Genomic DNA, 25,851 nt, shown 5'->3' with positions numbered 1-25,851 from the left:
CTGTTTTCAAGAGTAGCCCTGTACATGACCTGGTTCATTCGCCCTTCACACAATTGCATTTGCCCTGTTCCACCCATACTGAAACAACCCCAGATCATCACTGATCCACCCCCATGTTTTACTGTAGGGGCAAGACAGTCTGGTTTGTAGGCTTCTCCAGGCTTCCTCCTAACCAGTAAGTTGGCTGGAGTGGGCATCAACTCAAAATTGGATTCATCACTGAAGAGAACCTTAGCCCAATCATCAACAGTCCAATCCTTGTGATCCCTAGCAAAGAGTAAACGGGCCTTCCTCTGCCTTTCGTTGATGCCCTGTGTGACTTCAGACCAGCTTCAAGAAGTCGGTTTCGAACTGTCCTTGCCGAACAAGTCACATTTCTCGACAGTGCCCACTCATTTTTAAGGTCCCTGGAGGTCTGACGACGATTCCTGACACAGGAACGGATGAGTGCACGGTCATCTCGTGGGGTAGAAAGACGTTTCCTGCTAGCAATTTGGTAGTACCATGTTCGGTTTGTTTTTTCTTGGTGTAATGAACGGCTGTCTTGGAGATCTTCAGTTTTTTGGCTACCTGTCTCTCACTCATGCCAATTTCCAGCAGTGCCAAGATGGCTGCCTTTGTGGCTTCACATAATTCTTTTGTTTTAGGCATTATGTGAAAGCTGACAACTTCTGAGTTGTGCTACGGCTTGAATGTAAGCAGGAAACCACTCCAGGCCTTTGCATGTGCAGTGCTGCTTATGACATGAAATGGCCTCTTATATACCCTGGGAATACAATTAAGCTTAAGCATGTCAAATAGGACATAAAGTATTATGTAATCAGCTGCATTTTTTGTCGTGTTCATTGTATTCTTCAGGTAATATACCTTTAGTGGTACCAGGCATTAAAATGAACAAGAAATTGAAGAAAACAAGGGTGGTCTAATAATTTTTTCCATGACTGTATATATCAGGCTGAAACTTACACTCCTCCTCTGAGCTACTTTTATTTTTTTAATGCATTGGTTGGTTGAAATTTGAATGTCTTCCCTTGGTTGTTTGTGACAGATGACAAAGGTATGTAGGAGATGCTGCATTTTGGCCCAGGTGAGAGCTGACCCTCACCCTGGTCAGCAGCTGCTGTACACACAATCTCTGCAGTTTACATATAAACCCACCAGCTCTTTAAAAGTCCATTTTCAATAGTGTTCTGTTTTTATCAATTTTAATCATTTAGTGTTTAGCATACTTTGAAACTTTCAGAAATACTTTATTGATCCCCGAGGGGAAATTATACAGCACCGGTGCTCCCATTCAAGAGTAGAAAGTAATATACATTTAGAAATGAGAGTATGTACAAAAATAAGAAAAAAAAAAATAGAAAATATACACATTTACAATATTTAAGTGAAAAATAAAAGTAAAAATATATATATAATAACAATGTATATGTATGTATGTATATATATATATATATGTATTGTACTGTTGCGTATGAGTATATATGTATTGCACTGACATTTAAAGAATAAATAGTGAGGTAGTATATGAACAGGTGAAGTAGGTCCAGATTTTCAGTCTGCTTCTTGTCTGACACTCAGAGGGAGGAGTTGAACAGTTTGACGGCCACAGGCAGGAATGATTTCCTGTGGCGCTCTGTTGTACATTTGGGTGGAATGAGTCTCCCACTGAAGGTGCTCTTGTGCCTGGCCACCACATTATGGAGAGGATGTGAGACATTGTCCAAGATGACCCATAGCTTGGACAGCATCTTCCTCTCTGACACCACCGTCTTTTTTAATAAACGTAATTGTTTTTACACTTGGAAACCTGGTCTTTGCTATTCCTTCAATGAACAGCAACACATCAAGTCAAAAACATGGTATTCGGGGCTCATTTAACCTTTTTTTTGTTCTTTTAAATATTGTTTGAAAATGCAATGAAGACTTTCGCTCAGTTAAAAAAAACAAGAAAATCCAGGCTAATGTATATTGTCTGCACGAGAAGCTGCAGAATTATTTTTTATAAATTGCAGTGACAAAATGAAACTATCAAAGTAACACTGAACATACTTCCAAGTATGTAAGGTATGGCATGCATGATCCCTGCGTTGGCAGGGAGGTATACGTCTTTAAATTAGACATGGAAAGTGACAATTTTTCTTACATACCTAAACTACTGAATTAATAAATTGACTGTTGTTTAATGGCAATGGGAGTGCTTTAAGGTAGTTCTCAGGTGTGAATGAATAGCCGTGTGTTGCTGAACAAGACGTCATGAGTAACCATAAATCTCACAGAGGAGAATGACGAGTAAATAACGAGGACAAGTTCTCTGTATATTCAGCCATGTGCATGTTGACTCTTTGGTGCTGCTTTTTGCAGAGCCAGCGAAAGTCACAACATGACCTCTTCTAACTTTCTATTATGGACTCTCAGGACACTCGACACGGGGTGTGTCTCACGTTTGATTCTCATTAAAGCAGAATTTGGTTAATATTAACTACAGTTATCAGCTCATAATGTTGAACAGTAGAGCTTTGTTACTATGAAGATAAATTTCTAATCACCACACCCTGTTTGTGAGCCAGTTAGCACCTGCTAGGGCCAATCCCTTTTCTGTAAGGGTTTACAACTCCCTCTGCGCTCTCAGAGAGTGCAGCCACTGCATGAGACAGAGCAGATTGTACATTTTTATCAACAAAATCATGATAAAGTATTGGCACATGGTGTATCTGTGGAGTGTCTTGCACCTCCAGACCCTTAATGTTGCAGCTTTCAATCTGGACACCCAGAATGTGCTGCAGAGAAATGGAGATCCAGGAAGCCTGTTTGGATTTTCTGTTGCCTTCCACCAGCAGCTGAACCCTGTCAGAAAGAACCTGTGAGTTTATTATTTATATATTATTTAAATTCAAGTTTGAGTAAATGAAATCAAATTGTCTGTGTCTTACCACGTGACGTTTTTTCCCCCAGACTGCTGGTAGGAGCACCACGATCAAAACATCAGAACCAAGTGAATGTTACAGGCGTTGTTTACCAGTGTGATCTGGCCACAACATCCGAGCGCTGTCAGCCCATTGAGTTTGATAATGAAGGTTTGTTTGCCTGTTTTGTCTCAGATTGTATGAGTGTAATGAGTTAATGCGACGTTATCAGTGGTGGAAAGTGGACTACAAGTTTGAGCTACATGCACTTTACTAAAGCATATTCATTTTATGCTATTTTACAATCATAATATAAAGGAAACATTGTTCTTTTTACTCAGAGATTAGAGAAAAATCTGAAAAATAAATACATTTTTGTGTGACAGCACACAACTAGCTCCACCTCGCCCACCTACTACAATAAAATGCTGTTTACACATTGATGCATCAGTGTTAACAATCCAACAAGGCCATATATCATATAATATAATATGATCAGTCCAGGGTACTTTTTGTAAAAGTAAAAGATCTGAGTACTTCTAATGAATGTAATTCTACTGACTACTTGTTTATTCTTCTAGAGTTCCTCGACAGTAAAGGCATAAACAACCAGTGGATGGGAGTCAGAGTGACGAGTCAAGGTCCTGGTAAAAATGTAATGGTAAGCCGAACACTCCACATTTAAAGCGTTTTTAAAAGAATCAGTCGAAAGTTATTTCATCATCCTTCCCTTTTAGACTTGTGCTCATCGATACCAGCACTGGAGCCCGAGCCCAAGTCTTAATGTCTCTCGCCTGGTGACGGGTCAGTGTTACCTCTTAGGAGATGACCTGCAGGTCGGGAAGGAAGAGAGGACGTGGAGGAGGGTAGTTTGTGACTTAGAACACCTAACCAGACGTCAAAAGGACCATGAGTGGTTCGCATACTGCCAACAGGGTCATGGAGCATCTTTTGCAAAGGACAACAAATCTCTGTTATTTGGAGCGCCAGGAGCGTACCTGTGGAAAGGTAAAATAAAACTTAGAGCGGCACATCATCATACCTTTGGTCATGACAGAAATGAGCTTCATTTTATATTTTACTCCATCTTTTATTGCATTTTAAGAAAGAAAATTTAAATCTGTTAAGGCTAAAAAAAATCCTAAAACTGCCGGGTACATAGTTTTTAACAAATGTGGCTAAAACAGTAGTAAATAGTAATTTGTCAGGTGTTTTTTGCCTGAAGTCTAAGCAATATTTTATTTAACATAACATTACAATATACTATAAATGCACTTATTTAGTCTACATTATTTCGATCATTTCTTGGTTGTTTTGGCCCACAATCACATGCTAAAGCAAACATTAAAATCCTGCATGTTTCCCAAGATAAAATGTTTATTCTTGTTTCGACATGATGCAGCATTTTAAGTTTTGTTATTCTGTTTTGTTTTCTCATGTGATGCTCTTTAAAGGAATCGTACGAATGGAGCTCTTGGACAACCTGGACGTCTACAGTGAAGGCCCTCGTGAGACCGGGGATATTGACCAATTTAACCCGAAACTCATTCCTCTGCAGAGGAACAGCTTCCTGGGTCAGTTTCTGGTCTGTTCTGAGTCAGTTAGGGTAGTAAGTTTCATGTATCCAATGATTAATGAAATACTAGAAATGGAAATGTGTTTGTCAGTAGTAAGAAATGCTCTTTTAAGTATTTAGAAATACTCTAAAAGTCGATCTTTATTCCTTTTATGAGGCGAAACTTCATTTTCTGTCCTCCAGGATTCTCCATTGACTCTGGTATGGCCCTCACCAGGAAGGGTGAGCTGACCATTGTATCAGGAGCCCCCAGAGGAGGTTACAGTGGCCAGGTGGCATTTCTGAAGGCAGACCCTGTGGCACAGAGAAATTTGTCTGTGGAGTTAGTCCTCTCTGGTCCGGGCCTGGCCTCCTCCTTTGGCTACGATGTGGCCGTGGTGGATCTCAATGGTGACGGGTAGGTTTATTTTAGAACTCAATGTCTAGAAATCTATTCAAATACTTAATTTGCATGACATAAACAGGTGCCATAATTAAGACAATCTTTAAATTGGTCAGTCCGTAATTGTTTCACTTTGGTTCAATATACAATCCAATGATAACAGCTGTCTAGAATGAGAATGTTTCCTCATGATTTATTTGCTTTGTGACCTTTTATCTGATGTAATGGTCTCTAATCCGGATGAATCATTAGTTTTGGTGACCCCATGACCTTCTACATAGCATTACCATATCAATACAATATCCACATCTACTTGGCAGCTTATCATGAAATTTACTGACCAGAGGATTCACCCTTTGGGCACTTTATTTTAGCACTGAACAAAATGTGAATTTTACGTCCCAAACATCTAACAATCAGTTTGCAGGTCATTCCATGACCTGTTCTTCTGTGTGGAGTGTCAAATTTATATTTTTAGCCATACTAGTAAGGCTAAAAAATTATACATGAAACATATAAAACTTATCTCTAATAATTTTGTTCATTCCTCTTTGGTATTGAGGAATAAACATTTCCTCCTTCATGACTTGTGGTCTTAAAAAACATGTGTAACTACCTTATTTGTCATGTTGGCATTGTGAATTGTACACACAGGCACACAATCTACATGACAGAACCTTTAGTACACAATTCATATCACTGCTTAATCATTCTGCCAAAGCAAACATGGCTCCCTGTTTGTGTTATATTCATTATGAGACTGTTGTAAGTGTTGTTCTTGTATTGGGTTCTTCTGGTATGAGCAGGTGGGAGGACCTTGCTGTCGGAGCACCGGAGTTCTTTGTTAAAGATGGTTTTGTTGGAGGAGCAGCCTACATCTATATCAACAACAAAGGCAAAAACTGGGAGGAGATTGTTCCAACACAACTTCTTGGACACAAAGAGTCCATGTTTGGCCTCGCTGTGGAAAACATAGGAGACGTCAATCAAGATGGTTATGGAGGTTGTGTCATTTTAATATCAAATATATCGTGCACTGTCAAAAGTGACGGTTAGAAAATATACTTGTTTTAATTTAAAAAACTCACTTTTTCTAGCAGACATTTTAAAGTGAGATCATGTAACCTTTGCTGAACAGCGGCCTCTGTGGCCACAAGTGGCAATTACAGGATAATGGTAAATACTAACTAACTAATACTAACTTAATGCAATAGTAGCACAAGTGGGCTGTACAGCCAGTATCCATATAAAGTTTGTTAACATCAGCTAGCATTACTCACCATAAGCTACTGGTCATATCAGACCAAGTTAAGGCTGCATTAGCAAAACTGTTAGTTTGTGTAGAGTGTACTGAGTTGAGCAAGTGAGCATTTTATTGTTTATGAATTTTTAAGAGCACGGATCTCTCATTTCTTCTATCAAAAGGTTCATAGTTTCACTTTAAAGCTTTAAAAACCTCACACAAATGTTAAGTATACTTTAGTGTAGTTACTTTATGAATTTGTGACTCAAAACAGACTTTAAGGAAATGTGAGATACACTGGTTTACAAATATCTTTGTCTCCAATTTATGTTGTTTCCCCACTTTGTCAAAATGGTTGACAGATATTGCAGTGGGGGCACCGTACGATGGTTCTGGTCGAGTATACCTTTACTATGGCTCATCAGAAGGCATCAACAAAAAGGCTGCGCAGGTGAGGTTGTGGGGCTCGTTATGAAAAAGTCAATATTCAGACAGCAAAGACAGACCTTGAAATTACATTCTCGTTGTTTTGGCTTCTTCAGGTTCTCTCATCCGGATCCAAAACAGTTACTCTGTTTGGATATTCTCTGTCTGGCAACTTGGACATGGATAACAATCAGTACCCTGATTTGGCTGTGGGATCTCTCTCGGATTCTGTCTTTGTTTACAGGTAATTTTACAGCTACAGAACAAACACTTGGAGATAAAGAGAAATCAGTTTGAATTGTTATCGTTATTCTTTCAGTGCAGCAGATGCCTATTTCAATCAAAATGTTTTATGAAATCTGTAGATATGTTGGTGTTGATTCAAACATAATGAAACTGTTAAACAGGTTAAATGTAGCCCAGAACAGATTTACAGACTTTTTTTTAATTCTTTTTTCTTTGCTTGTTTCTTGTTCAAATGTACTTTGACATCTTTTCCTTGAACTTTTTCCCAATATTTACTTGATTTTTAAGTTTTTTGAATTATTTATGTATCTTTTCTTGTATTAGGCCATCATGGTAGTAGCACTGTGTAGACTCTATCAAGCTATATGAATAAACATTATTGGCATCACTGCAATGCAATGTAATATCCACAAAGTTTCATTGTGTTGTATCAGAGCCAAAATACATTATTTTCACTATTTAACTCGTTTTCATGTTTCTTACAACTGTTACGTCTTATCATAACAAATCTCAAAGCAGTGAATGTATCTGTTGTCTCTGTTTCAGATCAAGGCCAGTGGTTAATGTCGGCAGCTCTCTGAAGGTTACACCAAATGAAATAAACATCACAAAGGAACAATGTGATAAACATACATGGTGAGATGTACAAAAACACAGACACCAACATGAAGCAACTGCAGGCTTATTGGCTTCTGATCCAGCGTGTCTTTTCACAAACTTCTGTTATTAAGTTATTTTGCAGTTCGGGCGTGCGCTACCTACACAGCACATCCAGCATCATTCAACCCTAAACTGAGTAAGTTTCTGTATTGTCAGATATTCTTCAAACTGAATGTAAGGTTTTTCACTCCTTATATTTTGTGGCATTTAATGTCTTTGTAACATATATAATGTATATGCTTTTGAAAGTACATTTATGGATATACCATGAAGTCAAAGCCTACAGCTAGTTGGATTCTTGGTTGACAAAGTGACACAGACTAGACCAGTGACGAAAAAAGATACTTTAGACATACTTGAATTTAGAATTAAAATACCTAAAATAGCATAAACATATAGTTATTAGTTGCACTAATATTAGCAGCCTACTGGCAGTAGATGCTGAAGTAGTGGCAGTAATAGTAGAAGCAGCTTTAATATTAGAAGAGTAGAAGAATAGAAGAGTAGTTTGTAGTAGTTGTGAGCAATCTCAACAGCGGGTACGTGGATCAGTGTAAGTATCAGTGGATGTAATCTTATTCCTTCACAGTGCTCAACTACACTTTTGAGGCTGATGCTGAGAGGAGAAAAGCGGGAAATCCTCCCAGAGTGGATTTTCTAGGTTCATCTCGAGGAAAGCTAGAGCTGCCTGGACAGAAGAGAGAAATCTGTACTGACATCAAACTCCGACTTCTGGTACCGCTTCATTGTGCAATGTTCCTTTTTTAGAGAGACCCATCAAACAACAGACTGCACACATTAAAACAAAATAACACTCTTCTTTTTCCAGCGTGATATCAAGGACAGGCTGCACAGCATCCCTGTCTCTTTCACTGTGTCTCTGTGGAGCTCCAGTCAGACAACGAGGACGAGTGCAGATCTGCCCGACGTTACTCCCGTCCTAAACCTGTTCCAGCAAAAGAGCACTTTCTCAGAGGTATAGTATGAGTGTGTATATATACATGTGTCTTTATCTGTCTGTATACCTCTTTGTCTTTGAATCTGTGAGCATGAAACTGTGTAAAAAATTGTGAGAGCTTCGAAGTTTTAAAAAGTTTGAGAAATGTTAAGAAACTATTTATACTCTGTTTTTCACAGATTATCTTGGTAAACAAGGGATGTGTCAGCGACAACATTTGCCAAAGTAACCTAGAGTTACAGTACAAGTTCTGTTCCAGAAAAACACAGAATAATCAGGATGTTTTCAAATCACTGGCCAGGTAAGGCAAAAAAGGTAAAACCAAACTCAAAAACAAAACTAGGTAACAATCTTGGGTCCATAGACAGAGTAATACATGTGATTAAACTCAGACTCATCTGTGGTTATGTCATGTCTTTAGAGAGGATGGCGTTGCAGTCATCACTCCTTCTGATGAAGGCATAGCTTTGGAGATCACTGTGACTAACAGGGACGGGGACGCCGCACACCAGAGCCACTCAGTCATCATGCTCCCAGATACTCTTCATTACTCTTCTATTGTCTACAGTGCAGCATCAGTAGGTATACAAGTACTCTGTGGTGGAAGAACAATATGTAAAAATGTTTATTAGTGTGACTACTGTGAAATATCAGCCAATAAGGAAAAGGTACTGTGGTGGATGCAGGAGGTTTTTGTCAAGATTACCGAAACACTATGTTTTTATTCCAATACGGACATATTTCTCTACAGGAAACGCAAGTGAGTTGTACAGCCAATGACAAAGGAACAGTAATAGACTGTGAACTGGGAAACCCACTCCGCAGAGATGCAGAAGTGAGTAGCACTGCTCAGTTTCCTCCATGTGTGTATCACCATATGCATCTATTGTATCATGACTTTTTGGTTCCCTTCAGGTAACGTTTTATGTCATACTCACAACGTCCGGCATCTCACTGAGTACAAAAGACGTCAACGTCACCCTGCAACTTGAAACGTAAGTAGGACTGAAAAGAGTGGAAACTGGCACCAGTTATTGATCACTGGACTGTACATGATTATGAATAAACATGTTCTGTTATTCCTGCGATGTAGGACAAGTGTACAGACCATACATCCAGTTGAGGCATTAGCCAAAGTGGTTTTTGTGCTGGAGCTGCAAGTATATGGGTAGGAACTGATTGTTCTTTTTATTGCCTTTTGAATTGTGTTATTTACTATTATTGTTTGTTGTTTTAATTGTCATTTTACCCAGCATTTATTTTTTCATCTATGTTATTTTTAAGTGGAGAATGCCACTTTTTTTTTGTTGCAATAAAATGAACAAAGTGATTTTTAAAAGGCCATTAGGAATAAATTCAGGCTGGAAAATAGTTTTGAATGCTTTGGGAAGATGCATGAAAAAGTCAAAGAAGGTCTATCTTTGTTTGTCAGACTAGCCAGGCCTTCTCAAGTGTCACTTGGTGAAAACTTGAGGGGTGAGAGCGCCATAAAGTCAGTGGATGAAATTGGAACTCCGGTTCAATATGAATTCAGGGTGAGCCATCATTTGTCACTTTCTTACTGTAAAAAGCATTAGATTGCTTTTTTAAACGGGTCAAAGGAAACTGTTCTGTCTTATTTTTCTAATAGATAACAAATTTGGGCAGACCACTGAAATCTTTCGCCAATGCATCACTAAACATCCTCTGGCCAAAGGAGAACTCTGTAGGAAAATGGCTTCTGTACTTGACCCAGATCAGCAGTAAAGGTGTACAGTCTGTACCCTGCTCACCTGAACACGAGGTCAACCCACTGAAACATGCAAAGGTAATAAATACCTGTACCTTTTCTGTTTTATTGTTCAGAATTTGAGCAATGCCTGTAATAAACACCTCTAACCTGATCATGTTTGGTATCAAGGGTTGGCATGACACCTCCAGGAAAAGACGTGAAGCCGAACATGAAGCCCTCTCTACTGATGGATTCCCATTTCTTCCAAAAAGAAGGAAATACAAAACCTTGGTAAGAAAAATGTGTCTGTTACGAGAGTTAGGAGGCTAGAGGAGGTCAGCACCTTCTCCTCTGTGAATCTGTTGGATGTGAAATGTCCCGTGTGAGCCTGTTGTCCTCCCTTTCAGACCTGCTCGGATGGACTGAAGTGTGTGGAGATACGCTGCCCTCTGCTGGGTTTGGACAGTACTGCAGTGATGGTTCTGCATTCTCGCCTCTGGAACACCACTTTTACGGAGGTGTTTAACTTCTGTAAAATGCTTTCCTCTCATATGTTTGGAGCATGTGATGAAAAATGCTTCAGTTTTGATGCTTTAAGATCTTGTTTTCCAATAATTATTAAAACTGTCTTTTAGCTTTGTGGCTCTTTTATTGCCTCTCCAACAAAGTGCACCACCACTCACTCGATTATTTTGCCTCTCCCCATTTAGGATTACAGCTCTTTGAACTACCTAGACGTTGTTGTGGATGCTACTCTCAGTTTAACACACTCTCCAGAGAACATTGGACTTAAACCGGAGAAGCCTGGGACAAAGGTAAAACCATAAGATTTTGTTAAATTGCTTGTTGGCAAACATATGTTGTGTTGGAGAACATATCTACCTTTTTTAATTATTTCAATTGTCAGTGTAATAACAGTAACAGTGGTCTTCTCATGCAGACTGAAATTTGGTAATTCTGAGTTTGTGGATTACTCACCTGTTGATAACCCCCCCCCCCCCCCCCTTATGAAATCATTGTCCACAGGTAAAACTGACAGTGTTCTTTGAGAGAAAGGCTGAATATTTCACCAAAGTTGCCTGGTGGATAATCTTGCTGACGGTCATTGCATTGCTCCTGTTGTTGGCAGTTCTTGGCTTCTTGTTGTGGAAGGTAACAAATAAAATCAATCTATTATGTGTTTGTTTTGTTTTTGAGAACTGATTGCTAAGATGATACTGCTATTCCATGTATCCAGGCACTAAAGATTGTTGTATTTCTTCTCTCATTTCATTGATCCAGATGTCTGTTTTGAATTAGCTGATTGTTCAATTATGATCTCATTTCTGCATCCATGCTAAAGTATGCAATCATAATATTACAAGGCCTTCAATAAAAGTGATACATTAGTCTGAAATTATACAGAACTCAATGCTTTATATTCACAATCTGTTTCTTCTGAGTCAACTGCAAAATAATAACATTGAATTTCACTAATGATACATACAAAACATTGTGAAATACATTGATTGCCTTGTAACATGAAAAGGATAAGAATTGTATACATGTATTGTATATTGAGAATGCATTATGAATTACTTGACTTTACCTTTCACTAACTTTTTTTTGTGCACTGCGTCAATAAATGTAGTCCGTCAATGTTTTGTATTGACTGTGTTGTCTTATGTTTTCTGTCCTTGTCAGCGTGGATGCATCAACTGTCTCGCTCAGACCAAGAAGCCCTCACATGGAGGAGATCCAAACACAGAGACTGCTCACCTTACAGGCTGAAAGGAAAACACAGGGGAGTCTGTGCCTCAGTGGTATGAGACACAAGATGTAAAGGGTTCGATTCTGGTATAAATATCTACTACTAGTGCAGAATTACCTGATGATAGGACAAGTTTTTTTTTCTTTATACTGTAGTGTATTTTAACTCAAATGAACTGAAATACAGATACTGTTTCTTTTTTAGTTGCTGCTTTTGTGAAAAATAAAAGAAAAAGAAACAACAAAGTTTTCTTGAGTTTTTTTTAATGAAGCAGAAAATATCACTCGTTTGATACCAAAAAAAACTGTTACAACAACATGAAAAAAGTTGTGCTATACTTTCACCATAAAGGAATGTGCGAGTAGTGGGAATGGATGGGAGGTTGCACTAAAGAACAATTCACCTGAAATTCAATGGAAATATTGCAGCCACCACATCCTAATCTGACTGCTGATCATCGAAAGCACATACGATTACAATACTGTTGCTTTAGAAATACTGTGAAATACTGTTTTTTCAGTCATAGTTGTGCAAGTTAATACTGTGTTTGTGGTGAAGTCTTGTGCATGGCCCCTATCAACTTTGAAGGGTTTCATTCAAAAATTTAATTTGACTAAAAAATCAATTAGACACCAAACTTTATACCTCTCTTTATAAAGGAGCGCCGCTTTAGAAGATGAAAACATCTTTGTCATAAGTGATTAAAGATAGTAAAGTAAATATTTTTGGCAAAATTTTAAAATGAAACCCTTCTCTTGCTATTTTTTTTTGTATTGTACAGGTACAATAGCCCATCTGACTAGAAGTGTACTTCTGTTACAACCAAGTGAAATTCACAAATCATTCAACAGAAAAATGTCCTTTCACAGCTTCTATACATTCTTTTTATATTCTCCATCTGCATCTCTGTTCTCTTTCAGGATCCCGTCCAAGTCCAATCGACTTCCATCGTCTTTAAGAAATAGTTCAACATTTTGAAAAATATGTTTATTTGCTTTCTGGCTGGTTAGCTTAGCTTACCAAAAAAAACAAACAGCTAGCCTGGTTAACCAGCACCTCTAAAGCTCACTAATTAACACGTATTGTATCTAGTTTGGTTCATTTGTACAAAAACCAAAGTACAAAATCAACAATTTGCAGTTTTATGGAAGTCAGACCAGTAATTTCCTGGAGTCTCCGCCGCTCGCAGCCAAGAAATAGTCCGGCACATAATCCACAATATCGTTTTTACACTTCTTCTTTTTTTTTTTACAGATTGAACTAATTAATACAATATATTAACTAGTGAGCTTTAAAAAGCAGCTGGTGGGCAAATTTTGTTATCTTTGGACAAATCCAGGCTAGCTGTTTACCCCTATTTCCAGTCTTGTTATGCTATGCTAAGCTAACCAGCTGCTGGCTGCAGCTTCACATTTGCCATACAAACATGTGAGTAGTATCAATCTTCTCATCTAACTGTGAATAAGCGCATTTCCCAAAATGTCAAACTAATCCTTTCAGTTCACTCTCCTCCTCCTCTCTGTCCATGGATGACCACTCCGAACAAGTTGTTGTTTTTCCTTCTTGAATATTCTTTGATTTTATCTTTGTCAAAACACATTCAGCGTATGAAAATTAAGAGCCATTGTCTCTCATTTCATGACGGAATTTGTCTTTCCGTCAACATTCAATCCGATTTTACATCACATCACAAGCTCGCTCACCGTTTCATCATCTTTTGTTGCTTTTTAGGAAAAATAAGTAGAAAAGCGAAGTATTAAAAAACATCCCAGCATCTTTTCAACATGACCTCAGAACCTCGAAACCAGAACATTCAACAAACAATATAAAACCATCATACAAACACACACACATTCACACACATTGCTCCTTAACAATCTCTGGTTAAGGCTAAAAACACCAGAAAAAAACTATAGCTGGTCTTCTGGCCCAATAGTATTCATGAATACAACTTGATTTTTCCTTTTTTATACCAGAGAAAGTTAAAGACGAACACCTCTTTTAAAAGATAGAAACTCTCAACCCTTGCCTTAAAAATCATAACAACAACAAGAACAATGAAATGTTATATTACAAATAAATTAAAAACATCAATATATTACATTAATTAACCCCTTGTCATCACAAGTAACCGCAAATTAATTTGAGCTTTTAGGTACATTCAAAATAAGCCCAAGAGTCATACTGTTGACTTTTTTCATCTCCAAGCCAAAACACGGAGGTTCAATTAAGCGAGTAAATTGAATCTTAATACAAATACAATACAAAATGAACCACAACTGGACTGAAACCAAGATCAATGAAATTAATTAACTTAATTTCACGAGAAAGGCAGCAAACAAACGCACTCGGATCAAATTGGCTGCTCACTGAGACTACGTGACAACTGGCTGCCACCATCTCACAGACCACGAGCTCCATCACCCAAACATGCTGCTAATTCATTTGCTGTTGTAGTACGTTTTGTTTCTCTTTCACCCCCAAGATTTAAATGCTCCAGCACCGCACACCATTCAGCATGAACACTCCAACAGGTCAAACATCTCACCAAGGGCACTAAAAAAAATGGCAGTACTTATTAATTAAGTATTCAGTAATCATCAATGCCTGGTAATGCCTCTTTTGTGGCTTGGGCAGTAGGAAAAATATTCACTTTAATTTATCTATTTTGTGCCATAAACAGGTTTTTGATTATTGCTAGCCTGTTTTATCTTTTTTTCTGCTGGTGTAACCAAATGGAATTACTTTTTTTTTCTTCATAATGTGCTTGAGACTCCAGCATGACAGAAAAACTCTACCTCCAGACTGTAGTAACCAGCTATCTCCACATGGGGGCAATAGTGACCATGAAAGGCAAAGACAACAAAGGAACCAGGGAGAAAGAGAGCTGGCTGGTCGCAGATCTGACCCGTCCGTGGCCGTTGTTTCTATTCCACTTGGACCCGTTTCTTTCTCGGACTCGAGGCGGCTTTGCTGGGTTGGCGGCGGGATTACGAGGGGGTTTGTTGTAGGGGGGAGAGTAAGGCCCATAGCCTGGCCAATCATCATTGTACCTTTCACCTTGATCTCCACCCCCTGAGCCACTGCCCTCCTCACCTGGAACAAAGAAAGGGAGATTTCTGTCTGATGAACGGAAATAAAGTGCATACAAATTAAGAGGATAAGTTTTATCGGTGGTGTTAAAAGTCCTACAAATCACACATATAGATAATACATCACTTAATACTCCCACAAATGTATAGACTGACTGTCCATGAAGTCCATGTCCTGTCCGCTCTGAGCGTGTTTCAGTTTGTTGGTCACCACCCTCAGCTCCATGATCAGCTGTCTGGTCCTCACATCTGGCTTGGCAATGTCCACTTCCACCTCGGGGTTGTTGATCTGGCTGACCAGCCCGTCGCCTGTCACATCCGGGAGGTACCTGTGTGTGCACACGCAGAGGCATTCATGTACCAAAACACACACCTGGATGCACACAAGCACAGATCTTTTCAAAGCTTGAAACTTCACAAAGTGTGGAATCAAATGGCAGCAGGGAGGTAAAACTAAATTAATGAGTATCACACAAGTGTACATAGTATATTTCTGCAATGACCATCTTCACTGCATTAATTGGCTATGTTCAGAAACTTGAACTGCATGTTATTCTTTCATAAGCTAACAGCTCAACTCTAGGGATGCCATGTCTTTGGCCCACAATGAAAGGTCTCAACTGTTTTGAGACAAATTTGAGTGAAATCTTTTAGCAGACATTCATGGTCCACAGACAATGAATCCTACTGACTTTTCCTTTAGCGCCACAATGAGGTTGACTGAATGAATGAGCCTGAATGAGCCATCCAGTAGTTGTCTAAACATTCATGTCCCCCTCAGGATGAATTGTAGCAGCCTCAGTTGTACTTTGTGTTCAGTGCGCTAGCAAATGTTAGCATGCTAACACACTAAACTAAGATTATGACAGTGACATCATAGACACAAAATCATCCATTATGCAGACTTGTTGTCCTCTCTGTGTGTGTCTCTCTCACAACACACACACTCACACACAGGACTGCACAGTGTCTCCAGATCACGCCGAGATACATGGTGTCAGGCCGTATCTGTGTACATAAAAGCAAGCAGACCCACGCAGAGAGCATGTGGGTGACTGGTGTTGGCTAAATTAAATAAACTCAGTTCCATCTGTTGCATCCTTCCACCGCTGCACCATCGCTCACTCCCTCTTCCTCTCCACCTCTACCGGACCCCTCCCTCCACACATCCACTCTGATCTCGCTCACCTCCCCCGGGTCTGCCCGTTCCAGCAGCGGTCCTCATTAGTGACGTCGGTAGCCATCTTCTCATCGTTGCAGATGGTGTGTGGGAGGGACACCCAGAAGCCACGCATGGGCCGCAGTCGCTCCTTCAGCTCGGTAACCTGCACGGGGGCGGAAAGAAATTGGTTATGACTCAGACCTGGTTTTAAAGCATCCTTGTTTGGTATGGCTGGCTGGAGGAAGCATATTGAAGCTGCAGTGCTGACGTTGGGCAATGTCAAAAACTGACATGACACTGTTTCTGGGTCAGTTCTCAAACCACGTCTTTCATGCTTTATAAATAAATGTGAATACCTACTATCCTCTTTCTCCCTCCTCTGCTCTTGGTTTCATTTATTTTCCAACACTTCTATTTTGCAAGACCAGAGGAATACTGTCTGGGCTCTGACCGCTGCACTCTGTATTATTAGTTTCTTGTGCCAAGCGTGGACTTATTTTGCTGCTGTTCATCCTCGCTTTGCTTTCTGCTCAGTTGCTGTCTGAATCCTGACGCATGCACAGTACAAACATTGACATTCTTAATTGCAGTTTCAACATAATATATTGAAATCACACTCAACCACAAATCAACATTTTATTTAACATGTATTTATGAATACTTTAAGCTGCACAAATTATTATTTCCATATAAACGATGGGTCAAATTACCATGTGGAATGTGAAAAGAGTCGCCTGGGGTGATGAACCCACAGATAATTATCACCTAACTACAGTTTCCCTCAACTTTATTGAGAGTTTCAGCGTCTTTCAGCTCATTGTTTTGGTTTTCTGGCCCGCAACTGTAATGTTTTGGTTCATTCTCATTGCCCTCACTAGTGTTGTTTTTACCCACTGTACGCTACCTGCCCAACACCAAACGGTTACATGGCGGTTTCAAATGAATGCTAATGTTGCTCTGTGTCTGCTGGATACGTAATAACCAATGTTTGCTAAGAGGTTCGCCTTTATAAGATGATATGTCAATGTTGTGTTTGGAGCTTGCTGTGCTGTTCCTACATGACCAAAACATCCATTAATGCAGGTGCAAACTGTTTTAAATTACCTATATTAATAAATATCAATGGATGAGTAGCTACTACACCAAGGTTACACAGGGTCTGTTTCTTCCTCACCAGTCGGTCCAGGTTAGTGCCTGCAGCAGTGGTGGGTTTCTCCTCAGGGCTGTAGGTGCGGAAGGGCCTCCTGTTGCCCCCTGACTCTTTGGGTGAGCGTTTGGACCGTCCTGGAGCTGGCCTGGGGCTTCCACAACCTTGGAACACCTGAGGTTAACAACAAAGCAATGCAGGTGTAAACAGCTGAGTAACGAGCATTTTCATAATCTTAATAAATCACCATTTTCATGACGTTTTCATTTCCACTGCTATGTGATAATTTAAGGAAATGTTCAACCTTGGATATTCTTGCACAAATAGTCTCTGGTCTCCAGGACATAGCTTGTGATAAAGTGTTGTAAATGTACTTTTTTTAATTGCACTCACTCTTCAAACTGCTTTGTAACCATCTAATTCATTTAGCAATAATTGACCTTTGTTGTTTCTCTCTCTCTCCTTTGTTGTTTCTCTCTCTCTCCTCATTTCCTGTCATCTCTCAACTGTCAAAATCTCTAAGAAAGGTATAAAAATAACCCCCCAAAAAATAGATGGAATTTTAACATTTCTCTGAATGGCCCTTGGCGACACCCCAAGAACGGGTCTACAGAGAAATCGTTGCATCAAAATGTTTTAATCTGGATGTTATATTACGCTCTCTGGGATACCACCCAGAAATGCAAGGGCCTGGGCTGTTTTCTAAACTAACCTCAGTGTTACTGTGGCAAATCAAAGCTGAGGAAGGGATTGAGTGAGGTTTCCAAATCATAACCTAGCAAAGAAAACCAGTGTCCACACAAAAATGTTGCAACTAAACTGGAAACTTGCAATATAAAGTTATTGAAATGGTTCTCCATAACCTCCACAATCACACTCTGTTAGTGAAAGACAGCAAACACATAAAGCTGCCTGTTCCTTAAAGCACTGCTACCACAACCCAGGAGCTTTTCGGTTTCTAACGAGATGTGGGTGTCTCTCTGGTGGATTAGCTGCTGGGACGCATGCCATGTTTTAATCATACTGTCAGGCTGTCGTGCTCTCTAATTCTAATTTCTGTCTTTTTTTACTGCATGCAGTCTCATTAGGAAGATTAAAATTGAACAACAATCAAGATTATAGCTTTGCCTTGTAAAAGTGTTTTTTTTAAGACTGTAGATTATCCATATGCACTCACAAAGGTCCCATAAATACTAGAAGTGCACTGTTTTTTTAGACAGCTAGTCTGCAAAATTCTGGGAAAGAATACAATGTCTATCTTATTTCCCCTTTCATTTCCCCCATCCTCGTGCCCTCTTCCTTGCCTTAGTGGAGATGCTGACACTGTTTTCCTGCATGTGCATGATGGCCTCCGACACTTTTACAGAGATGGAGTCGGCTGCAAGCTCCATGTTGAACGGCCCCTCCAGTTTGTCTGAAACCTGGTAAAGAGCATCTGATAGAGGACAGAGGGAGATACAGAAATAGAGATGGCAGGGTGATAAAGTTGGCTGTGACTACATTCACCCAAGTTCTCATTGTCTGGTATTACACGCAAAGAAAAAACTCTAGACTCTTATAAACATCAAGACAATGGTCCCCTGTATCTAGAATCTCTGACTGGCTCACCAGCTGAAAAGATTTGATTTAAATCTGTGTAGGAGGCGTTCAGGTTACAGGACTGTAAGATCAGGAAGAAAGCCAACATCATATAAAGACAACTGAAAAACAAGGAGAAGAATGGTGGTTGGAGAAAAGGGTACATGAGGGTAAAATGGGTTTGGGTGCATTACACATGAATTGAGTGATGAAAGGTAAGAGTAAGCACTGCACATGAAAAGAAAAAAAAGGAAGGAACATAGGGATGATTTGGATGAAAGGGGAAAGGAAATGTAGGAAGACAGATCAATTGTGAAGGAGCAGAGAAGCATGAATGATTAATGGCGGAGGAATTCATTGGGGGGGGGGGAGTGAAAGTAAATAAGTGACACAGGAGCAATAAAAGGAGTCTACTTTTAGGTATGCTCTATGCTAATAATGATAATAACTCAAAATGCTTTTAAATGTCATTGTCCAAGCATTAATATAATAGAAACTGAAGGTGTTGTGGCTCTTTGAAATACATAATATACCAAATCCAAACAATTATATAAGTGTCATGCACTGGACCCGGCAGCTACGTAAACAACAACAGTAAATTAGGATGTATTGTTCATCCTACCCTCACCCACCAATGAAATTGTTCCATTCCGTGTCCAGGTCGCCCTGATTGGCTAAGCAGCCCTTCATCACGTTAAGGCACAGGGAGTGGCAGGGCCGCAGGGAGGGCATGCCTCGGCACAGGGGGCAGTACCACTGACGCATCAGCCCACGCACACACTCTGAATCTGCAGTCAGCTGAGAGAAGAAACAGCGGGTCGAAGAGTTCAGGCGAGAAGAATAAATACAACGCTAACATTAACTCTAAAGATACATCAGGGAACTCCACATGTTGGCTGTTACGAGAGTCATCCACTGTTGGAGACCTTTGAGAGACAAAGGTAGAGCTGAAATGATTAGTTGATTCATAGATTAGTTGATCAACAGAAAATTAATCTGCAACTGCTTTGATAATTGATAAATCATTTTAGATATTTTTCAAGCAAAAATGCTACAGATTTCCTGTTTCCAGCTTCTCAAACGCGAGGATTTGATGCTTTTCTTTGTCATATATGATGATAAACTGAATATCCTTTGGGTTTGACTATTGGTCAGATTCAACAAGCAATATGTCACCTTGGCCTCTGGGAAATTATAAAGGATATTTGTCACTACTTTCTGGGCATTTTATGGACAAAACAATAAATCTGAAAAATAATCGATAATGAAAATCTTTAGATGCAGCCCTGCATAAATGATCTCATTTCATTGAGTCCAGAATAAAACGTTCACTCTGTGCTGGTTATAGACTTCCGTTTTTGGGGCTGTATAAATGAAGATATATATCATTATAAAGGAAAACTTTAGGCTAGAGAGGGTACAATTCTTTACATAAAAATCTTGCCAACAGCAGACCAGACACCAGTATAAAGGAGCAACTCACCTTAGTTGCTTTGTTAACAATATCCCGACCAGTAGCCAAGCCCTGAGATAGTGCTCGGGCTGCAATGAAAGCCCTTGACACCTGAATTTAAAAAGGAAAGAGAACATGCTAAGATTAGTCAATTGATCATAATCAATCTGCACAACTGGAAATCAAAGCATATGTTAATATGTTTCATCACAAGCCACTTACTTGTACGCGCAGTTTGCGAGGCACATCCCCAAACGGCTGCAGCTGTTCGGCATGTTTGCTGACACACTCCAGGTAGTCCTCACTAAACTGATACTGGGGGTTAACCAGAGAGAAGACTCGCTCCACCAGTCTGGACCAGAAGTCTGAGAGAACCTCTGACAGACTTACACTGCCCCCTGTGGACAAATGAGCAACTGTCGGCATACAGCATCTAAAAATCATGTTTCTGAAGGGGTTTCTGAAAAAAAGAGCATCGTATTAGGGGGCATTTCAGCAGAGTGGATGTATGTTGTTCCAGAGGCCCGAAGTGGGCTTTTAACAATGTTTTTTTGCTCCTTTGATGTCTATATCGTCTGCATTATCAGAATCAGAATCAGAAAATTATTGCCAAGTAACATACATTACAAGGAATTTGCCGTGGTCTGATGGTGCTACTTTTTTTATTTAACATATAACATATAATCTGACAGACAACAAGCATGTAAAAATATAAAGGTAACTATTTTTCCTCATTTATTTCTTCCTTTAAATTTGGGTGCTCGTCAGTCTCTGTGCATTAGTCAACTGGCAGACAGATTCTGAATATGCAACTCTCCAATCTGTAGTCTACTATACGGCCTCAAATTGGCCATACATGCTGTTTGGCAGACAAAGAGAGGTTGACTAAGCAGCAACAGCCTGCAGATAGACTCGCCAGCGAGCGTCATGCCAAAACGGTGCGATGCGGAACAGAAATAGAAACAGTCATCCGCGGGATTCCAATTCTCTCTCTCTATTTTTTGTCCAACTCTTCTTGACATTTCAGTTCTCCTCAAAAGACAATACTGCCTCTTTTCTGCTGTCCAGAGCAGCTGTAGATTTACCACAGCAGGGATGTGGACTGATAAAACTACACTAAACTAGTGCCAGTGCAACAAGAAATCATCATAGCTCTTAACCAGGCTACTTTACCATTTTTACCAACTTTAACCAGACTACTTCTCTGCATTTATTCATTCCTCGTGGTGGTGATGGAGGCACGTGTAGACTACAAAAGTAAGGTTGCTTGCCTGAATAATTTGGTTGTGTTAGGTTAATTAATTAATTTGGCTTAAAATGTGGTTGTCAGCATTTAATTTGAACAGAATGCAATAAAACATGGATGGGGTTTATTTTATCACGTCAATTCAGATCAGATTTTTTAGGCATTTTGCATTATTTGGTAGTTCAGAGTAGAGATAGAGAGGAAACATCAAGGCTATGATCATGGCTATTACATGGTATGCATCTTAGACCACTAAACCACCAGGACGCCCCTGATTTAACTGTTTTATGTGGCAAATTCAACCCGACTGGTATCACTTTGCAAAGACCATTAGACCACCTGAATACACAAGACTGAGGTGAGGTGGATAAAGTGCTTAAACTAACCAGAGTAATATCTGCGCAGCTCCACAAACAGCTCCTGGAAGACGTGTGCATTCTGGGTGAAGAGCCGGCCGTAGGTCTTGGTAAACATCTGGTTCATGGACTTCTCTGACAAGTCTATAAGCTCTCTGAAGAACTCTGCACAGAGACAGGAAACGATATTAGATATTAATCTGTCAAACACCTTCTTTTGCTCTGATATCTCAGCCAGGTTCCTACATACGTAGGTGCTCGGTCACCCCCTCCCCTCCACGATTAACAGCTCATTGGACAGTTATATCAGATCCTGCACACTGGTAAATGAGTGTAACAACATGTACTGTTTAGGACTCATATGCAGTCTCCCACTCCTTCAGCGTCTTTAAATGATTCATCACGTACATTATATAAAAGGGATGAGGAGGGGGAAAAAAGGTGATAGCAGTCCACAGCAGGTAGGAGGAGAACGTGTAAATTCAGCACTATGCTGTGGTTGCTACAAACCTGCAGCCATACATACAGATTTTGAGACAGCGTGGGCTGAATTCTCTGAAATACAGTCACTAAAGCTGTCTAGGAAGATTTCCCATACTGTTGTTTAAAGGGGCACTCCACCGATTTTTACACATGAAGGTCAGTTTACTGGCCATGTTTAGTCCTACTCAGCCTGTGAAAACTCTTTTATAATGTCGTCTGTGGCTCTGGGGGGGTGCTCAAAAGTCTGAGATGATAACATTGATGAAGTCATAGTGATGTCATCAGGGTTGCCTCAGCCAGGCTTGCGACTAGAAATTTTTAACAGAAGTTCTGCTTACAAAGGAGGTATGGAGTTTAAAAAATGTGGACATTTAGAAGGCAGAAAGGGTCCAATTAAAGATGCTATCAAGCTGCATTATGGGAAATGTAGGATCCATTGTTTCTGGAGCTTAAGCCATACCAGGGACTAAAAGTCAGGCTATATCTTCCTCTGCTGCTTCAATTGTGACCATTATCATTTTATTATTTTTATAATCTGTCTCTTGTGAGTCCCCTAACTTTAAAGTTGCTGAGGTACCTCTTTAATTTCAGCAGTTCTTGTGTGTTGATTAAACCATGCTAGGATCTCTGCAGTATGTACGCATTGCTGTGCTTTTAGCTTCCAAAGTCAAATTTTATGGCTCAGATATCTGACTATGTGAGAGGAACTGTGCAGGCGGAGATTCTAAATAAGTTTATAATCAGCTGTCACTCATCGCCTCTAACTCTGTAGATAGGGAGGGTGAGATGAGGAGAAGATGAGTGCAATCTTTTTCCTTCAAGTGCACCCACTGTGGCTACAAGAAGAGGGATTTTTAACCAATTTCAAACCAGATTATGTCCCCAAACATGATTAATAAATGTACAAGCCTCTGAGTCAGCCTCTCACCATCAAACCTGCGGTGTCTCTGGGTAAAAGTAGTCAAAAGGAACTGGCTGTTCTCTTCGACGGCTTTGAGGAAGTCCCTCTCGCTCTGGAGGGCCAGCGTCTCCTCCATCTGACTGGAGCAGCAGGTGTAGTCCTGAGGACAGAGCCGCAGGTGCTCACCTGGAAGACCAGAGGTAAAACCAGGCCAGAAAAGACAGAAAGGTCATCATCGATCACATGTTTATGTATAATGTGAAAGTATATGCTTTTGCTTTGCTTTAAAGTTATTATCAACACCTCAACAAAAACCAGAGCCTATTCTCGATAACATCAGTAGGTCTATTATCAGGTCAAAGCAGATGTTTTTGGTGAGAGAGTCAATTTCTCCACTCATCAGTCTGTTCAGTTACTATGGGGAAATCTTATCAAAGATAAGGGTGTGATAGAAAATTGTAATTTCCCTGCATGAATTATTCAGCTTCAATCTGTCTTTCTTTGTCAGCTCAGGTTGGGTCTTTGATATGTCAGAGGTAATGATATGCAAACGACAACCAGGGGAGAAGGAGAAAAAAAACAGCACTCTGAATGTGGAAAAGGTTTGAATTCTTTGTTTCTATAATTTTACATCCAACATGAATATTACTGCTGTTAATACAGTGGAAAGTCCCATTCCCAACTCCACCCTTGCTGATGTTCCCCTCTGCCTCTTTTGTTCTCTCTGTGTGTCTCACTATTAGCCCTCTCTCATCCCTCTATTTCCATTTCTAAACTGCCTCTCTTCATCCTTCGCTCTCCCTGCCATCTGCTCCCCTGGCCCACGGGACAGTGAGCCAAGAAGACTCAGGCAGTGATAGCCCAACACACACACACACAAAATCAATCAATATTGCAGTTCTCTCAGTGACTCACACACACAGAGCTGAATTGCCACAAAGTAAATCCTCACACACAAGATATCTGCATGGTCTGCAATTTTGCAAACATACATTTTACTCATACATTTTTTTTAGTGGATGCTCCAGGTCTGTCTGTATGGGGTTAACACACACACACACACACACACACACACACACACACACACACACACACACAGTCATTCTCTCACTGATTTACATGCAAAGCTGAACCTCTGAGAAGTAGGCTACATTTTCCAGACACTCAAGTGCTCCATCATTTGCTCCCAACACTTTGTCAGACATTCACATTTAAACAAATTTCCACCTAAAATCTCCTGCCCTCTCTCCTCCTCTCCTCTGTCCCACTCCCTCACCAAAACAAATTATCCAACTGTTTGTTATCCATATGATATCTTTTCATTCAGCAGATAAGATTATCACCAGTGAACAGAGCCTATGGGTATATGCAGGGATTTAACAGTGGGCCAGTAGGCAAAGACTAATTAGGGGCGAGGTTCTTTGTTGCACCGGTGTTGGCAATTTGCTCATCCCCTTAATCATCCTATTTAAACAGCACAGGGGGAGGAGGGGGCGGGTGTAATTTGTTTTAAACCACCCGGCGTTATTTCTCTTGAGGAAAACTCACCAATGATATTCGTACATTGTATCTCTGGTGTTTATTAGTGAGTTTTAGACATCACTTTCCTGCCGAGACCTGTAGTGTGTTTGTTATTGAAAGGTATTTTTGATATTCCTAATGTTACCTTAATGATTAGTGGTGTGTCTGCGGTGGTGATCAGAGGGTTTATAGTGACCTTAATGTAGTGGGTTTTTTTTTTTTTTTTTAATCCCTGTAGAGACAAACTAGAGCATGCTGACGCACCCACATGTCTGCTGCGACATGTAAATTTAATTTTAAACTTGAATTAAGCACACTTCTTAACAGATGACGGTGGGACTGTACTGCATAAGTCCCAAAACTGTATGATTGTGTAGTTTATCGCCACCGCAAGCAAGATGCAGAGTCTTACCGGAGATTTGAGTCAGCGGTGCGGTGCCTGTGCTGTACCCCTTCTCCGCGTACACCTGCCGGGTGTCGGCGCAGCTCCTCCCCGCAGCAGCCACGGGGCTCCGGGTCCCCGACAGTGCACAGACCGTGCAGAGCAGCACCAGCAGCGGGTACCTGGGGAAAGATAGCCGGGTATCCATCCTCTCAGAAAAAGACAGCAGGGGAGAGGGCTTGTTGATATAAAACCAGACGGGTGCAGCACTTTTTTTTTTTTTTTTATATATGAATGAATGGCCGGTTTAGATGCACGCAAAAGTAAAAAGAGTAACAGTATCCCAAATCGTCAGTCGTTTAAAACAGTCATAGTTTTCTCCGATATGAATAGATGCATCCGGGGTGGTTTTTATATCACGCATATGTTTCCATCGACCGTGTCCACTTAATTTGTCCTTCCTGGGAGATCCACTGTTGTACGTAGATGTTAAGGCTGTGTGAATGGGGCACTCCCGTCCCTCATCCTCATCCGAAAGCCAAACTGTGTCAAGCGTACATGAGTTGGCAGAAGAACACCGGAAATTTTACTTTTTTCAAAATAAAAGCAAGTTATTTCTATAGCTTTCTTTATTCGAACAAGGCAAGTCAAAGAGCTTTGTATTAGCCAGGA

At 40.1% G+C, this 25,851-nt stretch overlaps 2 protein-coding genes across 2 annotated transcripts; one reads left to right on the top strand and one right to left on the bottom strand.

Moving 5' to 3' along the window:
* The first annotated feature begins 2,648 nt into the window (after positions 1–2,648).
* LOC139291527 (integrin alpha-6-like) lies at positions 2,649–11,878 on the top strand. Its single transcript, XM_070913583.1, has 25 exons — positions 2,649–2,863; positions 2,956–3,077; positions 3,488–3,567; positions 3,644–3,914; positions 4,361–4,480; positions 4,666–4,879; positions 5,671–5,867; positions 6,470–6,558; positions 6,650–6,777; positions 7,326–7,415; positions 7,511–7,575; positions 8,029–8,174; positions 8,269–8,415; positions 8,577–8,698; positions 8,819–8,975; positions 9,149–9,232; positions 9,313–9,392; positions 9,491–9,565; positions 9,830–9,932; positions 10,028–10,204; positions 10,298–10,399; positions 10,516–10,626; positions 10,819–10,923; positions 11,135–11,260; positions 11,792–11,878. The coding sequence occupies exons 1-25, from the start codon at positions 2,649–2,651 to the stop codon at positions 11,876–11,878; spliced, it is 3,213 nt and encodes a 1,070-aa protein (XP_070769684.1).
* A 2,798-nt stretch (positions 11,879–14,676) lies between these two features.
* On the bottom strand, positions 14,677–25,387 carry gpc2 (glypican 2). The gene is made up of 11 exons (XM_070913584.1): positions 25,210–25,387; positions 23,304–23,462; positions 21,923–22,057; positions 20,513–20,688; positions 20,321–20,401; positions 19,470–19,635; positions 18,564–18,694; positions 17,287–17,433; positions 16,139–16,275; positions 15,107–15,279; positions 14,677–14,954 (listed from the first exon to the last, which is right to left on the bottom strand). Exons 1-11 carry the CDS (start codon positions 25,385–25,387, stop codon positions 14,677–14,679), a joined length of 1,761 nt encoding a protein of 586 aa, XP_070769685.1.
* Positions 25,388–25,851: the final 464 nt, after the last annotated feature.

The sequence above is a fragment of the Enoplosus armatus genome, chromosome 10 (assembly GCF_043641665.1).
Source record: "Enoplosus armatus isolate fEnoArm2 chromosome 10, fEnoArm2.hap1, whole genome shotgun sequence".
In the NCBI taxonomy this organism is placed as follows: domain Eukaryota; kingdom Metazoa; phylum Chordata; class Actinopteri; order Centrarchiformes; family Enoplosidae; genus Enoplosus; species Enoplosus armatus.
This window is presented reverse-complemented; position numbering and strand designations above follow the sequence as displayed.